The sequence below is a fragment of the Falco peregrinus genome, chromosome 4 (assembly GCF_023634155.1).
Source record: "Falco peregrinus isolate bFalPer1 chromosome 4, bFalPer1.pri, whole genome shotgun sequence".
NCBI classification, from domain to species: Eukaryota; Metazoa; Chordata; class Aves; order Falconiformes; family Falconidae; genus Falco; species Falco peregrinus.
Genome location: NC_073724.1, coordinates 56085132 through 56102968, shown reverse-complemented (window position 1 = coordinate 56102968; position 17837 = coordinate 56085132). Strand labels below are relative to the sequence as shown.

The 17837-nt window shown below is 40.0% G+C and overlaps 2 protein-coding genes across 11 annotated transcripts in view; both read right to left on the bottom strand.

Annotated features, from left to right (window-relative positions):
• The window catches only part of RGPD4 (RANBP2 like and GRIP domain containing 4), a 34993-nt gene extending 27579 nt beyond the window's left edge, over positions 1 to 7414 (bottom strand). For 2 of the 4 annotated variants that reach the window (XM_055801419.1, XM_013299452.3), the window contains exons 1-6: positions 7110 to 7414; positions 4666 to 4733; positions 4060 to 4171; positions 3034 to 3186; positions 1998 to 2228; positions 1414 to 1559 (exon numbers count right to left, since the gene is read on the bottom strand). In XM_055801419.1, coding sequence (XP_055657394.1) covers positions 1414 to 1559; positions 1998 to 2228; positions 3034 to 3186; positions 4060 to 4171; positions 4666 to 4733; positions 7110 to 7184 — 785 coding nt within the window. In that variant the 5' untranslated portion in view covers positions 7185 to 7414. The remainder of the gene's footprint in view (positions 1 to 1413; positions 1560 to 1997; positions 2229 to 3033; positions 3187 to 4059; positions 4172 to 4665; positions 4734 to 7109) is intronic. The other 2 variants (XM_027781027.2, XM_013299512.3) reach the window with 1 other exon arrangement.
• A 2549-nt stretch (positions 7415 to 9963) lies between these two features.
• Positions 9964 to 17837, bottom strand: part of LIMS1 (LIM zinc finger domain containing 1) — a 76469-nt gene continuing 68595 nt past the window's right edge. For 6 of the 7 annotated variants that reach the window (XM_055802385.1, XM_055802387.1, XM_055802384.1 and 3 more), the window contains exons 6-10: positions 17014 to 17164; positions 16087 to 16179; positions 14637 to 14685; positions 12304 to 12379; positions 9964 to 11471 (exon numbers count right to left, since the gene is read on the bottom strand). In XM_055802385.1, the coding sequence (XP_055658360.1) occupies positions 11357 to 11471; positions 12304 to 12379; positions 14637 to 14685; positions 16087 to 16179; positions 17014 to 17164 (484 nt within the window). In that variant the 3' untranslated portion in view covers positions 9964 to 11356. Of the gene's footprint in view, positions 11472 to 11862; positions 12056 to 12303; positions 12380 to 14636; positions 14686 to 16086; positions 16180 to 17013; positions 17165 to 17837 lie in introns of those variants that run through there. The other variant, XM_027781208.2, reaches the window with a different exon arrangement.

Sequence of the window (17837 nt, the reverse complement as noted above, 5' to 3'; positions counted from 1 at the left end):
TCTCTTGCTTAAACCTGAGTTGCGCTAGAAAGTAACCAATGGTCTCAAACTCTCAAAGCTCTCAATTTGTTGAAGTAAACCACACTAAATATTACCTAGATATTTACAGTCCTTTTCAGCACATATGCACAGCTGCTTTCAGAACTACTCTCCCAAACTATGTGGACAGATTTGTTCACTACTGCAGATTTAGAGACATACAGGAGGCACCAGTTGCTCTGTTCTTCCCTTTCCTTCATTTATCAGAAAGGCCAAAAATACAGTTAGACAGGCTCTTCAAAAATAGAAGGTACTGTAGAAATCTGAGTAGCTGTAGGCTAGTATACAACCCACACTCAGGATAGGCTTTCCAGGAAAGTTAAAACACACTTTTGAATTAAACGACAAAACTATAACGGCTGTTAGCACTGCTATGATCTGGAAATGCTTCAGATGTGATCACTTTGAAAGGCTCTAATAAAATGGCACCAGAAAAGCCAAGATGGTTTTGGTCAATGTTAGAGGAGAAAAAGAAAATAAAACATACTTTGGCATTATGTATTCCTCATCCATTATCTCTATTGCTTAAAATACTCATTCAAGACTGAGGAATGTAATTTAAAAAAAGATAATGTTAACAGCCGTCACATAACTGAGGAACAAAGGTAAGTCAATAAAAGCCAGTAAGAAAGGGAAAACAGAGAGAAAGGGACACAGATCACAACATACTGACTACGAAAACTGTTCTGTACTAGTCTAGGTGTGCAAAGATGATATGCCTTGAAGTCAGTTGGCTTAGCTGGCCCTGTAACACCACCAGTTTTCCCTTAAGGAAAGCATTCTTACTGCATGTGGCTTCCTCCCTCCCAATTACACCAAAGTTCCTAATTATTCCAGTATGAGTTGTGTTAATTTAGAACAAAATGAGCAGGAACAAGCTGACACACAAGAGGTGGCTTGGTATTTTTGTTTGGCTGGTTTGGGGGTTTTAGTTGTTTTGGGGGTTGGGGTTTTCTTTTTAGGGGTTTTTTTGGGTGCTTTTTTTTTTAATTGTCTGAGAAATCTGTATTAGTTAATTGCCGAAGTACAGAATAATACTCTCTTACTGAAGGGAAAGAATGTACAAAGTTAATTGACCCAGGATATCAACAAGTACTCTCCATGGCTGTGTGCTGACTATTCAAACAAAGCTTGCATCTCTTATCAAAAGTTAGCTTGGGGTTTAAACCCAGTAAAAACCATGCTTAGTGGCAAGTAAGAGAAACTTCTGTCCCATCCACAAACAAGTTAAGCAGTGAAATAGAAGCCTGTTAAGATATTCTGTGACTCAGGAAAGAATTGTGCGGTGTGCTTTTTTTCCTTAAGTTGTTGTTTTTTTGTTTGTTGGTTTGGTGGTGGTTTTTTCTTTATACTACAGGAAAGTTAAAAGAGTACCTTTCAAGTGCCTCTCTGCATTCCTGAACATCTCTAGAAGAAAGCGTCATTTTGACAAAGCTGGAATAGGCCAGCAGATGATCTTTCTTGATAGTTCTCCAATTATTTTTATCAGACTCCAAGTCTTGTAAAGATTCCAGATATTCCTAAAGAAGAAAGTTCATCACAGGATAAGGAACAGTCATCCTTCCATGAAGGCAAGGGCAGTACTTCTCCAAAACATACTAGTAGCATTTACTGCATAATCCAGTTTCACAGGTGAGACCTTAACATATTCTTCAGCAGCAAAGTTCCAGGGAAATATTTGCCTGAGCAATTTCATCCCTAATGGAACTGCTGTATCTAACTCAGCTTTTGAAGTTAGCAATTCAATAGCTCTATAAGGCTTAATTTTAGGGAGAAAATTCCAATTTAAAAAAAAAAACAACCAAGAAGTATTTTGTAATTCCATTTTGTTTCAGTAGACTTGCATTTGAAGGAGTTAAATCCCTCGAGAAAGTGTCATTACTCTGACAGCTCTAAGAGAAACAGACCAGTTAAAAAGATACGGAAGACTATCACAGGATCAAAACATGATTAAACACCTCAAATGTCTCTACAACACAGGAACACCATTCCAAGCTTGACTGCAAAGGTATTTTCTTCTCTGCCTCCTGACAATGGAGCACAGCATCTCTTAATCTATTATTTGAACGGTAAAGTGCAACTAGTCTGATGTTTATGTAGACATCATCTGGTCTTGCATAAAGTTCTGCTTGAATCAAGTCAAAAAGCTGATTCCATCCATCTTCACCTTTGCAGTCCAATAACTGCTCCTGTTAAGCATGAAGGCAACATGTTAATATTTCATTTCCCACGTAAGTCTTTTCAACATCTACAGTAGCAGACATTTTTCCTTCCTCCACTACACAGACTACATTACTCTTAATAGCTTTCAGGTATTACGTAAAGTTCGATGAAATAGACATTTTAAAATGTAGATAGTGATCACAGAAGAAAATCCTCAGAAGAATTTGACTCTTACCAATGGTAAGTAATGCTTGTCAAACCACTTGGTTCAATGACAGCATACCCTGCCACAGACTACCTTGCTTAAAAACAGACATCTTAAGATGTCAATGTGATTGCTGCCTAACTACACAAAATTAATATACTTGTGCAAAAGTGAGATCGCACAACAAAACATTTACACAATATTTGAGAATTACAGCATTTCTCACATTCTGCAGAGTCCATCATAACACAGATTTAAAAACAAAAAAGCAGCGCAGAGCAAGGAAGTCTGAGTTCACAGGCCTGCTACCTTCCTGCAAGTGACACAATAAAAAGGTCAAGTAGTGCTTATCTAGTCTTAACTTCTCTGATGTGGCAATTAACACAGTTTCTTGGCATTTTTGAAGAGGATTAACCTTGGAACATTAAAAAGGGTATAAAAGCCTATAGCTGCAGCTGTCTTGAAAGCTAGACAGAAGTGTCAACCTGCAAAGAAAGTCACACCTAACAGATTTAAAGATCCTAAAACAATTTAGCCAAAGTTTTGTGTAAGATAATATGCAAAAAGCAGTTCAGTCAGATTCTGAAAGGTTTTTTAAGCCAAAAAAGAGGTAATTTGGAACTTACCTTCAACCTGTAAACAGCGGGACTCCCAGGGAAGAGTTTAGCTGCTCTCTCAACCCAGTATTTCGCTCTTCCATCAGTAATGTCATTACTGCATAGTAACTCCGCAATCTTCAATACAAGATCTTTCTGTGTTGGGTTCAACTCCACAGAACGCTAGTTTTCCCCACGCACGCACAGAAAGGAAAAAAAAACGACCTTGATCTTATGATCCATATAGAACAGGAAAGAGTTATCCCCCCACAAACAGACCCAGCTATTCAAATTAGTTAGACCTATCAACACAGCCTATATTAAGAAAAGACCTTCTAAACACAACCAGTAGTTTACAGCACCCAGATACAACTGTTGGAATTCAGAAGCACATAAGAGATCTGTGTCTACGAGTAGCTACTGCCATATGCAGGCAGTAGGACTATAAGGTCCTCTCACCTAGCCAGATGTGGACACTTCTAAAAAATAAACAGTTAAGACACACACTTTTAAAAAGTGTGATAGCACTTCGTGGAGTTATGTTGGCAACCAGACTTCTGAGCTCATCATCTCCCTCCCCAAAACCAGAACAATAACATTCCAGTTGGGAATTTGACATTCATAGGCTTGCCTAATCAAAACTAGATTTGCCCCTCCCTTCCGCCCTGCCCCCTCGAAAACCAAACAACCCACCACCACCACTAGTAGCAACTAGATTCCTGTTGTCATCACAGTCCACATTGAGGAATTCTACAACAGTCACAGACCCTTACTCTAAAACAACGTATGATGTGGGAAGAGTTTTACAGCACATAGCACAAAGATCAAATCCCGAACAAAACACAAAGAATCAACTTAAAAATACACTACTGAAGCAAGTGAAGAATCTCCTCTGCAACGCTTCATATGCTTTCCTTTGTCAAATGTGTACAAATACTACAGTTTTTCCAGGAACATGTTTTCTTCTGTTGTTTGAGAATGTCCAGTACAGAAGGATTTTAAAAGTCCAATTACAAAGGAATAAAGCAGGACATTACAGGTCTATGTAGTACTTGCCTTGTAACACCCAAAAGCTTTTTCTATGTTATCCTCAGCTTCGTAAATCTGTCCAAGAAATCTGTGTGCTTTGGGATCTCTCTCTTGTACACTGAGGTATGTAGATATATACCTATGGAGGGGGAAAAAAGTCGTTTACTTGACCAGTATTTTTCAGTAATACTCCCTCACTCTGAGCTACAGTGATAACTTAATCTGCCACACAGGAAATACAGATGTATTTTGTTCTAGATTCTTTGTCTGTACCTTAAAGTAAGAAGCTACATTGTATTACATGTACAGATGCTACTTACTTGCCAGCAAGCATTTCTGTTTACTGAATAATTAAAAAAAAAAAAAAAAAAGCAGTAGTTTGCAGATGGTAAGAACTACCTAATACACTGAGAAAAAAAGCCATTTCAACGAGGTAAGTTTTTCAGTACTATATAACCAGCTTCTTTTAAACTGCTGTTTTATAAAGATTTAAATGGCATTCAATATCCATATAGTTACTACTACCTTAAAACAGCGTAATATTGAGCTTTGTTTCTCTGGTCTAATTCATATTAATTTAGCTTTTCTTTTACATTTAGAAAACAGAAAACCAAACATACACCAACACATTACCTTTTAGCAAGCTCATATTCTTTTATTTCAAAGTACAGCTTAGCAAAGAGGAATCCTTTAATTGATTTCTGAAGGAGAAAAAAACATGACAGTCATACTTTAGATGTACGTTACTTTTAAAATAATTCAACACTGTGACAATTCCTTTCCGCAATGCATAATACTTTTGAACGACTAAATTTGGCAACTAGCTATCAGTTCAAATCCACTCCTCATACTTATGGGTTTGGTTTCAAAAGGTGTAAGATTAAGAATGAAAAGAATATGTTTTTTTTTCCTATAACTGGCAAAGGCTACTAGGCAGAACAGAGATTACAAGTGAAGTAAGCAACAAGCCCTTTATGTGTGGTATTTCATAAACATTTCTGATTAAAAGAGAGTGGAAGAATGGGGTCATAAATGAGCTACATTTAATCTCTTTTGTGGCAATGTAGCAAGGGGGAAGAAAAATTCCAGCAAACCAAGAGAGATAAGCCCTTTAGACCTGCTGTGTAGACACTATGGTTTTAAATATACTTGATGAAAAAGCAGTTTCTACCCAAGTCATTCTCAGTTTGGGTAACGCTTATGCAGTAGTTTATTTCTGAAGTTACCAGCCTAAGATACACAGAAGGCAAGCAGAGGGCAAGATGGCAGAAGCATGGACAGGAAAAAAAAAAAAAGAGCGAAAGGAATGAGTTAAAGTACAAAGTCACAAGCAAAAACCTTAAGGTAAATGTAAAACAGACAAATTTAAAGCTTGAACTCCCAGTATCGGTTCAAAACCAGATTTTGCTGGTGAACCACAAAATACCAGAATTACTTACATCTATGACTGCAAACAAGTGTGTACATTTTGAATACGCTTGAATTACTAGCCTCCCATCCTGCTATTTATGCAAAATTTTACAAAGTGGTTTAGAATGAAAGCAGGCCTCCTAAAATACTTCAAGTTTTCAGCCCGTATTTTTGAAGTATGTTATAAAAAGGAAATACTGAAATGTCAAGAGTGCAGTCACACTTGTCACCTCTTTTTAAACACGGATGAAAAGAAACCTCAAAATAAATGCTTTGCAGCCTTATAAGCACCACCCCTTAAAATCAACACAAGAAAACCAGTAACTATTTCCACCATTGACTGTACTAATACTATTAGCTGTAAGCATTACTTAACAAACAAACCAACCCTAAATATGCACCAGTTGGCCTTAAGCACATCAGAAGAGGATTACTTTTTTTTTTTTTTTTCCCCCCGGTGCAGTTCAACAGGAACATCAAAACAATCTAAGAGCACCTCTGATTCTGGCAGTGATGTATTTGACATTTTCTAGTCTAAACAGCACCCAGGCCAATTACAGTCACCGGACAATTTTTTTGCTGTTGGGAAAAGGAGAAATGATTATGACAATGTACGGAGGCCATGCATAAAGACCCTACTGCATAATGGTGAACACTGATGCATTCACGCTATAGAACACACTGCTGAATACTCTACCTCTGCAATAAAAATCAATGCAGAGCAGCAGAACAGGATCTTTCGGGATTAAATAGCTCCCATGAATTGCATCAGACTGCTGTGACCTGTATACCATTTTCCATTATATCTGGAAAATGGTAACCAATTATGCAGAGTTCCTCAACCTTCTGTCCAGTTACTAATATACAGTAGGAAAATTATTTCCCCCCAGATCTCCCTCTCTTAATACTATTGTTTCACAAAGCAGTCACACAAACAAGAATATTAAATCATGCTGCACATAAAAGAAAGCTGAATGTGTCTCACATATTATTCCCTTTTTGTTTTTTTTGTGTTTTTTTTTAAAAGAGAAACTTAGAAAACGTAGGAACTATGCTCCCACAAAACTGAAGAATTCCACACTTCGAGAGGCGGTGGGCTCATCAGAACTACACTAGGGCTGACCGGGTGTAACAGGCAGGTGCATAGCCCTGGAAAACCACTGCTCCTGGTAAGGGAGAGCACCTCCATCCAGTAAACAAAACCCCATGCCCTTCCTCACAGCAGCTTCCCCAGTCTCACTCGACTTCTAGAAACCCTGCGCAAATATGGACTCAAAAATACTCCCAGAGGCACCAGAACCCCTTTTTCCTCTCACCGCGAGGAACGAGGCAGGGCAAAGCCCACCCGGCCCCAGCACCCGGCACGGCGCGGGGAGCCGCACCACGGGCGGAAAGCAGCCGCCCCCCGCCGCCAGCAGGGCCGGCACGGCGAGGGCTCCCGGCGGCGCGGGAGGCCGCCCTGAGCTCAGCAGCCGAGGGAAGGCCGCCGCTGCCGCCCCACGCCAGCCACCCCTCCGGCTGGGCGCCACGCGAGGCGGCAGCGGCAACGGGCGCCGCCGCGGGCCGCGCCGGGCCTGGCGGCCGCCAGCAACCGCACCACCCCCCGGGACCGGCATGGGCGGAAAGACCACGGCCTCCCGTCAGGACGCGCCACCGGCAGCACTCACCTCTCGGGGGGAAGGCGCGGCGGCCTGCACGGAGGCGACGTACCGCTCCACTTCAGGCTTCGTGCGCCTCATCATGGCGCCGCGGCGGGGGCCGCGCCCGGCCTTCCTTCAGGCGGAAAGCCTTCCCAGCCGGCCTTCGCGCGGCGCCTTCAGAGGGGAAGGAGGAAAGGAAGGAGGAAGCGACGAAGGGACGCGGCAGCCGCCGCGCCTTACGCAAGTTCCCGCGCAACCGTACAGAGCGCCCTGCTCGGGCGAGTGCGCAAGAGCCGCCCCGCACCCTCCTACCAGGCCCGGCCGCCTCCCAGCACCCGCGGCCGCAGGGCTCTGTGCGCCTGCGCCAGCCCCGCGCCTGCGCCGGGGGGCAAGGGCGGGAACGCCGCTTCCCCCGCTGAGGGGGTCGTGCCGGTGGCGGGGCGCGGAGCCTCTGCGTGGCCTCCGCGGCGCTGTGCGCGGGGGCAGCGGGTGCGGAGCTCTAGGCGTTGCTGTGATACCAGTCTCTTCTGCTGGTTCCAGACTCTGTCGTCACAGGGAGACTGCTGGGCGCCGCCTCTGAAGAAACGTCATTAAAAATCCGCCCGGTCCTCAGCCTCGAGGAACCCATTGGCAGCTATAAGATTCCTGCTACGCTTAAAAAAACCCCGACATCCCCACAGCTCCTGCCGTCTTTGCAGGGAAAGTGTGGAAACACAGCCAACTTGCTCTGTAAGGAGACAAGCACCTGTAACACCCAGAAAGAGTTACCCCTCTTCTATTATTTCTTCTATCAATGGTGAGTTATTCAGGCGCTGGATTAAATTCCCTAAAAAAGAGAGTATTTTTTTCTCTGTGCTTTTTAATGTTGTGTCTACAGTTGGGGTTACCAGCACTTGCCGGGCTAAGTAATAAAAGCCTTGGTGCTGGTACAGAGGAGAGCACTGGGGGAAGGCCCTGCTCTTCATCTGATGGGGAGGCAGGGGGAACTGCCTCCACACAGGCAAGGTCCAGTGCCCTGCACTGGTCACTGTTTCTCACCCAAGCGTGTGGAAGTGGCATGTCCCCAGTGGTCACACCACCAGGAAGGCAGCTCACTAGGCAGCATTGCAGGTGACTAGCACTGTCCCTGCAACCTGACTGTGCTCAGCTTGGCTTGCTGCCTATCTGTTGGGACTTGCCACTGCCAGCAGGAGAAAGGCTTTAGGTTCAGCTTCTTCCCCCTACGGCTACATCTGCTGGGCTTTCTGAATTCTGAAGGAATCTCTCTCACCCATGCATGACTGATCCCATGCAGCAGAACGGGGCAAAGCTTCTGAGACATCCATTCCCAAATACCAGGCTTACAGCCTTTCTGAGAGACCTGGTACCCTGGGGTCATGGGTAGAAAAACAATAATAAAACTCTGCCTCTTTCAGGAAAGTACATGCAGCTATGCAAAATATTTATAATACTGACAGCCAGGAAGTAAGCTTCAACACCAGGTGTGAAGCTGTCCAGGCTGCCTAATTGCTAGCTTGTTTCCTGGCTCTGTTTTAAAACTGCTTTTAATTAATCCTCTTCATGACAATGTCCAGGGTTTTTGTTTTAATGACAGTTGCCTCCAAAGACAGCTCCCAAGAGAGCAGCATGGATTTGGGGACCCTTCCACTAAAAACAGAACTCCAATAATAAAAAAAAATTCACCATGAGGGTGATTAAGCACTGCAACACATTGCCAACAAAGGTCTGTAAAATCTCCTTCTGCAGAGATACTCCCAGCTTGGCTGAGCAAGACCTTCAATACTGATCCAACTTCAAAGTTAGACGTGCTTTGAGTGGATGGTTGGGCTAGCTGATCTCTACCTGTCCCTTCCAGTGAACATTTTTCCATGATTCATCAGGCTTTGAACCCTCAAGTACCCTTGGATGCTCTCAGTGCTACATTGCGGCGTCTGGGATACGTGCATTTACGTTCATAAAACACAAACTGCTGCCTTGGGGAACCGTAGCACAGCATCCACCATCAGGACCTTGGAAACACAAAAAAACCCTGTTAGGGACACAGGGCTACCACAGAGTCAGGAGGAGACCCATGGCTGCACAGCGCAAACGAGGCCACTCTGTGGCAGATGGATGTAACCCCAAGCAATGCGGATGTGAGCCATGTCTTGCCATTTAGCCTCGGGGTTAGGGACCATTCCTGACTCTTTGAGCAGTAAGGCTGTGCATACAAGAACTGAAGGAAAAGACACGCAGTCAGTGTAATGTGAAAAACCTAGAAGTGAACTACAACTTAAAGGAAGTGTTGCTGAGTGTGGTCTAACTGAATCCATGGCACAGTCCAAAATGCCAACAGGGCTACCATGCTAGTTATGTAAACGATTTTAAACTTTTCTAGTCTTGAACACAGGCAGCGTTGCATTCAGTTACTGAGCTGTTATGGCATTTAATAACATTATTAATTATTAAGTATAATTAATAATTATTTTTAATAAATAAATAAATAAATTTAATTGAATAAGACAGTAAAAAAATACCCTACCTAGCACTGAACTGGAAGTTTGAGGTGACAGTTTCATTACAGTGAAAGGAAAAGAGAAAAAATTGATAGGAAGGCATATGCTTTAAACTCAGACAAGATTATTTTCTTTAGGAAGACCTAGTTACTATGCCAATTCAGAAAATATCCAGAAGAATCAAGCTGTTCTTTATGAAACAAACTGCAGTTTCTTTCATGAACCTAAGAACTAACTACAATGGGATATTTAGGAAAAGCATGTCTCCTTTAAATCAAGATAATAAGTAAGTATTTACATACAGTCACCCATAAAAGCATAGGGAACCAAGAGAGCCTAGTTGCTTTCCCACCCTTTTCAAGCACTCATTTAAATGAGAGGTGATACAAGGTGTAATAACATAGCCTTTATTGATGCCACTGGAAAGCAGACATTTTAAAGCAACTAATTTTTCATAAACAGGAAATAAAATTTTACTTCCTATGATCTAATTACAGAAAATCTGTTTAAGTCACTAATATAAAAAAAAAATTAAAAAAAGTGTCTGCAAACTTCATAATGTAGTACCGTCAAGAAGTCCTAAGTAACTGTATTTTCTATGACAAAGGGAGAAATGAAACAGATTTGTATGGACAGAAGTCAATACTATAAAACATTAAATGTATGTTCTAAGGAATTCTGATGATTTGTGAGCTCATCAGTTCTTGAGGATGGCTAAAGAAGTAGATCCTAGCAGGATCAAACCCTGTATATTTACACTCATAGGTGTAAAAGTAATATTGCCAGTTAATTGAAATACATATTTTCAGTATTGTTCTCAAAATTAATGAAGTCTAGAAGCTAAATATTATGTTCAGGTGTGCACATCTGAAATAAAGTACTTCTTGCATCCTGTCTAATTAAGGCAAAGTATGTTATCCTTTGAAAATACCTTATATATAGTTTCTGCATAAAAATATGAAATAAAAAATAAAAAAATATATATATATATAATGGAACACTGTTATGTATGGTCCAGCAGAATAAGGCACAAAAAGTAAATAGAATGCAAAAGCATATATAAAAGTTAATGTGTTATCTTGAGTGGAATATAGCAAATTTCAAGTAGTTCTGATTATGCTCATTTCTTGCAATAGGAATACATATATAAGTATTTCATGCTAAGCCTGATGTACAAAGATTCATAATGTAAGCATAATCTATCAGAAGTAGGTCATTTGTACTGTGACTGTATTAAGAAATCTGATACTTTTCAAACCATCTAAGACAAGGCTCCTTAATGAAATGACTTGGCCTGAAATCCAAGCATGAATTTTTCCACAAGGCAAAGTATGTTTTCTTGCCCAAGTCACTTGACTTGGGCAAGTTTTGTCTGCATGCTTAATATGAAGGTTAATACTTCCATTAATATAGATGAAAATACATGCCCCTAAAGTTGGACAAATTTGCAGTTTGTTTTTGCAGGTATTCACAAGCAAATTTTCTTGCTGTAAAATTCCACAGAGATTACTGTGCAGAATGGGCCACCTGCATCAGTCCAACTGCATTATCAGGGTCAGAAACCTTTTTGTCAGCTGGTATTTAATTTAGTTTGGAATTATGGTCTGTTTATCAACAAATAAACATACGTGTAGGGAGAACAGAGAATCTTAAGTTATTTTGATTTGATAGATGGCACACATCATCATTTGTTGTCTGACTGCAGCCTCAAAGCAGCCCTCCTCCCCCAAGTAATATACGTAAGATTTTCACAAAGGAAGGGGAGAGCTGATGAAGTCTTTACTTCCTTCCCAAAGTTTCAGCTAGTTTCTTCAGTCTTTTCTTCAGCTCTAGAGGAAACTTCTCATAGCACTTTTTGCAGACAGGTTTCATATCAAACTCAACAAATTTATTCCTAAAATGACAAAGCAAAAACCAGAAAAAGTTTTAGCAGCAGCGATAGTGAAAATACTATTTTTTAAAGTATCCTATTAAAGATGCACAGGAAAAAAATTACAACTGCAATTTATACATATCTATTAAGTTACTTTTACAAGATTATACACTATAGACAGCAATTACAATACCCTGTTGAGTAAGTCATGTAGTTTGTACCCAAATGTCCATATTTATTAACCGTGTTAATTAAAAAGCCTTTCAAACCTAACTGTAGAGCTAAACAGACTAAACCTAAGATAATGGAATAACAAATTAATATTTCAGGTTGCAGTTGTGTGAAAAGTATTTTGTTTTCGATTGCCATGAATTCATGTAAACACTTAAAATAGAAGCATCCTTAGCACTGACCAAAGAAGAAAGGAGTAGAGGTGGTGGTGAGAAGGAAAAAAAGTTTACAAACAGATTGGCTTTTTCTTTTTCTGCTTCTCTTTATCCCTTGCTTCACGTTCACGTTTGGCAAGTCGTCGCTTAAATTCATCTGGCATTTTCTCGTAACAGTGTTTGCAGACAGGTTTTAGGTCAATTTCAACAAACTTATCCCTTTAGAGTTAAACACAGAAAAAATAAAGGACAGAAAAGAAGAGTTAAGAAGACTAACTGAAGAAAGACCTGAACAGACAGGTGAAAGAGATGTAAATTAGTAAGTGGAGCAAGAGGAAGAAATATGCATGTATTTCTTAATGCTGCTTATTTGTTTTTCATACCATAGCAGTTACACTGTAGCAACATCTACACATGGAAGATAACCACTGATCTGGTTTAAAGGGATCACACATTGATAAACTTACTTGAGTGTTAACTTAGTGTTGCAAGTTGAACAAGCAAAACAGTTCACACACCATGCCTTATTCAGAGCAGACACAACTAGGGTGATGAGAGAAAAAAACCAAATCATTAGTGTTACAGAAACAAAAAAGCTAGGTAAAAATTTTAAACTCACATTTGTGAGGCATGAAGAACAGTCATTCGATTCTTGTATCAAGTATTAAGGACCATAACAATAATGTGGCAAGACTAGGTAGGCACATGTGGGTGTAGTGCAGTAGGACTGTGAAGCATTGATGAAGCTGTCTCTGAGACAAGACCCATTTAACAGCCACCTGTTTCTTGCTTCCACTTCATCTCATAGCATGCTGGCCTCAGGCAGCTGTTCTATGAGGCCATGTTTCCAACTCAATCAGGGAAACATCTTCAGCTGAAGAGTAATCCAGCAAAATTGTGTTTATGTTTCATTCCGTTTCATTGCTCAGACCCAGTTCAGATTGCACTATCACCACCAGCAGCACTTGCCCAGCCAAAGAAAACAATGTGAAGCCAGCAGTAAGGATATCGCCGGCAAATCAGCACTAGCAAGGTGAAAAAACATTATGAACTCATGGGATAAATTACCTGATCAGGATAAACTTGGATGTATTTTTATTCTTTGCTTTGGAGAGAAAGTAACTATCTCAGTCTGTTCTCTGTTCTTCTTCTCTTTCAATATACCTTCCCAGTTTTTCCTGCCAAAATTTGCCTCTCTTCTTAATCTAAGTTAGAGGATGCAGGACAATGGTTTTCTCATAAACCCCTGTATTTTTTCAACAACAAACAGAACCAGAGAATTGTCACGCAGAGCTTCTTTCCTGCACTATGGGGCAAGAATGTCCGCACATCCACAGATGCATAGTTAATTCACTGCTTGTCAAAATAATACCAGTCAGATGAAAGTCCTCGTTCCCAAGCAACCTCTGTAATACCGTCAATAGACACTCTCCTGAAAAACTCCTGCCACAGAAGTTTGTTTCATCAGACAGAGAGAGAACAATATTGGATACTCATAATTTGTGATGGCAGTGTCAAATTTGTGTGCATAAACAAAAGAAGAAATGCAACTGAAGATGTACATTGAAAATAAAGAAATTACTGTATTACACTATATTCTGTTCAGTTCAGAGACCAAAACAAACAACATGGGTGTCAGATTGTATGGTGAAAGGTCAGAACATACAGAGATGTAGTTATCAGACAAAGCTGAATTTATTAATTCACCTCAAGTTCCAGTTCTACTCATTCTAGCAGAATATTGCTGAAGAGGATGACACAGTTTCCTCTAAAGCGTTCTGGATTGTCATTCTGCAGGTATGGTCCAGTCCAGAAAACGTTGGGAAAGCACATCTCTGGAATGTAGGTCTCACCCTATAGTTACATGACTATAGACTAGTTTATGTCTGGTTTTATATGTTAGAGGCTTCTTCCTTGCCCACTTTGCTAATGGCTTTGGCTTAGGTGAGGCTAACATTGGTATTATAGTATTTATTTTGGGCAGGGGTAACTAGGCACATAATGTTGCATTATTTCAGGCAGAATAATTTGCTTTTGGCATTTTATCATAGCTGGTTGTCAGAAAAACCCCCACCAACTCAACTGCCCCCCAAAGAAAAAAAATCAAAAACCCAAACAAAACCCCCAAACCAACAACCAAGCAATAAAAACCCAAACAAACTTAAACCACTTGCTTCCAGTTCTGCCTTTGCAGGACACATCTATCCAAGTATGATCTTTCCTGGTTTTGTGACATTATCATCAGCCTAGATTTTCAAAACACAGGTGCCTGCAATAGATGGGTAAATATCTCTAGGAACCAAACTGACATAATGGGAACTAGGCACTTTAAAAAAAAACAACAAAACCTTAAGAGTGCCCACCCATGTCTTTCAATATCTAAATACTTTTTCAAATTTGGTTCTTGGTTCATGATCCCTAAATTCATTTAAGGAGATGCCTGTGCAGTCATTCTCACCCTTGCATGTGTTCTTTTTGAAGCTGGTGGGGCAGGAAGCTCCTTCTGTGCATCTCCCAGCATCCCTGGCCTTTGAACATCACTAGGGGGTTTCCAGTTGACCACAGGTCTCTTCAGCAACTGGGTGGTCTTCTACCACCATAAAACACTTGCTGTAAGGTTTACTTGCCATTTGGTCTCTGACTAATCAGCTCTAACCTAATTTTCTGATCAAGAGAATGGCTGGTTTTGTTTTAAGGAGAACAATCAAGGATTCAACAGGGGGCTCCTTTCTCCCTTACTTCCACTTTTAAAGAGATCTTTCATCAGAAAGTAACATTAAGGAAATAGAAAAGTGCTTACCATCTCCCTCAATTACACGATTGCAATGGAAACAAACATCACCAAATAGCTGAAGAAGAAAGAAAAGTAACAAATTTTTAATGTAATTACTTTACCAAGGGTAACTTTTCAGACTAACAAAATAACTGTATTTAAGCTGATGGGCACAGTAGCTTTCCTATTTATTTTAGTAAAATAAAGAGATTGATGGCAAGTCTGGTTTGGTTTTCCAAGTATGTTTTGCATCATCTCATCACAAGAAGTCTTTATAATATTAAAGATGAAAACATTTGTTTACCTGTTTGATCCTCTGTAAATATGATTTTGTTTTGAATTTGAAATACAGTTGACATACAGCAGTTGGTGTCACATACACATCATTACTAATCAGCCAATTTAACATTTAGACTTACATGCATGACTAGAACAATATATTGCTCTTTCTGGCAAAAACTGTAAGAAATGTTATTTTATTGGAGAAAAAAAAAAAAAAAAGGAAAACGGAGGCCAAAAATTATTCATTCTATTTCCAGGCTTAACATTTGTCCATGATATAACAACTCAGAGGTGCCAAAAATGTCACGTATTTTTTCTAACTGTAGTAGTTAACCTAGTAAAAGACATCTACTCTAGATACAGCTCGTTTGGTATATGTGCTTGCCCCATCACGGCTGCAACACTATTGCTACTAATGTCATGGCATTTATTGTCCACAAGTATGCCAGCAACATTTCAATCATCTACCCTTCATCACTGAGAAATTAAAGAGTCCATCTGTAATTAGCAGATGCCTTACAACTCCCAAATGTAACCCTTACTCTTGTATTTATTTAAGGGAAGAGGTGGACGTGACACTATGCAGATGGCTTCCAAATAAAAAAAGTCTACGCATCATGGTGCTGGACTACACAATCAAGGGGGTCTGGACAGAGATGATGGTACCAAGACATAGAACTCCTACATAAATGCAAGTGGTCACTAGGTGGTGTCCTCTGACAAATTTGGTGTTTGCAGTCTTCAGCAACCTAATGAATGAGCTGGATGGTGACTGTCATCCTGGAGTAGCAGCTGTAGAAAAAAACATGCTACTCGCTAGGGCCTCCTCTTAAACTGCAGCTACTGAGTGGCAAATCTTAAGCTTCTTGGGAATGACTGGGTGTCATTAGCTGCTCTGGTCTCACAGACATGTAAATAACAGCTCTATTTAAGTACCACTAAGCTCGAAGAACAACTCAATAGTGATTGTCCTGGCTAGCCTTTGTGAAATACCTGCAGTTTTCTTTCTCAATACCAGACCAATGCATGGAGAAACCTATACAAATTAACTGCAACAGAACATCTGCTAACTGACATTACACCCACAGGTGCCTGTAAAAAAACAGAAGAACATTCACGGTTTTCCATCTCTATCTAATAAAACCAATTAATGAGTTTACCAATCAACTCAATTTTTAAAAATATGCAACCTTACCTGATTGTAGTGGGTTTCACAATACGCCAAGCCTTTTCTTTCATAATGGCGATGACCCAGGAATGGCTTTTCACATTTTGCACAAACAAAATGCTACAAAAAAATTTACATACATTGTTTTGGATTATTTGGAAGTAATGGCATTTTTTCTGGAAAGCAAACCAACCAAACCCAGTACTGAACATGACTGAAGTCTACTGAGATAGCTCTGCCATCTTGAAAAGGAGAGTTAAAACTATTTTGTTTCTACATTTAGACCATAAAATAATGTTCCTTTTAATGTCTTCAACATTTCGATCCAAAAGTTACCACCCCCACCCCAAAACAAATGAATTGATTCTCATATGTTATCAATGATCAGAGTGAAGAGATATTAAGTAATCTGCACCATTATTATACTCTTGTGAAGAAAGCATTTGCTGGAAGAGATTTTCAGAACAACAGGAGGAATAAACTGTTTATCTTTCTAACTTAAATGGAAGATGTGGAACTACATCTTGCACGTAGCCTTCAAATATGAACTCTCACACAAAGTGCTTTAGAGAGATTTACACGGCAGGTGACTTCGGAAGACCTAAGGGTATTACGATGCTCAGTAACATTATGGTTGCCACTGAATTTTACTGCCTTTCCAGAGGTACTGCTTTGCACTCTGAAATCTTATTTTGTAAGGACCTCACAGTGCCTCCTTTGATTACTGATCTTAGTTTCACAGTCAAAGCTCTCTGTAAGGTAAGATGTAACTCCTATTTCACAGTGGAAGACCAGTCACAATAAGGTTGAAGACAGGATTAGCAGAAGATATTTAATGATTTAATAAAAAAAGCATACTTTGCTAATCCTTTCATTGAAATTGATCAACAAAATCACAGACAAGTATGTTAATGTTTACATCTGTATAAGGCAATATGTTTCATCTGATTTTACCTCCACATGCCATTGTTTGCCCATAGCATTCACCACACGGCCTTCAATTGGTCTTCTACATGCCCCACAGATGGGGACACCCATTTTGTCATGGCAGGGTAAGCAGTATAATTCTCCCTTCAACTCGCGAGCATCAGCAGTAAGTTCCTTCCTGTTCAGAAGTTAATGAATTGAGAGCATGAATAAAGGCACTGAATAATGTCAACTCTTGAGAGTTTCTGAAAAGAAAAAAATATTTTTTGGCATTTATTTTAGAAATTGCATTTGTACTGCAGTAATGTAGCTGCATCAAATATGACATAGTTCAACATATCTGATCACAGTGAACTGAGAACAGGCTGCTAAGCAAGATGCACTAAGTCCCTCTGAAAACAGCTACTGAGCTATTGTCATTCTGCGTTCTGGTTACGTAGCACGAATGACTGTATGCAAGCTCTAGACATATTTGGTTTATATTCTGGCACTCACATCACCAGTTTATTTTAGATTTGCATGACTGAAACTAAAACGTAGTCCTCTACGTCTAGGTACATTTTCCTTGTTGTACCAAACTTCAGAGAAAGAAAACTATGAACTCACAGGAGCTAGCTATGTTTATTTACTGCCAACTGAGGAATCTCACATACTCTACTTTTTTTTTGCATGGCTAAAATACTGAGACCAGCTAAACTTTAAAAATGACTGCACTCACTAATACTTTTAACTGGTTGCCGCTGACATAACATTACATGTTGTTATTCAAATCAGCGTTTGTTAACGGCTCTGAAATGGTAGCTTCCTTTGCACCAGAAATAAAAAACTAAGAATCCACACTATATCCTACA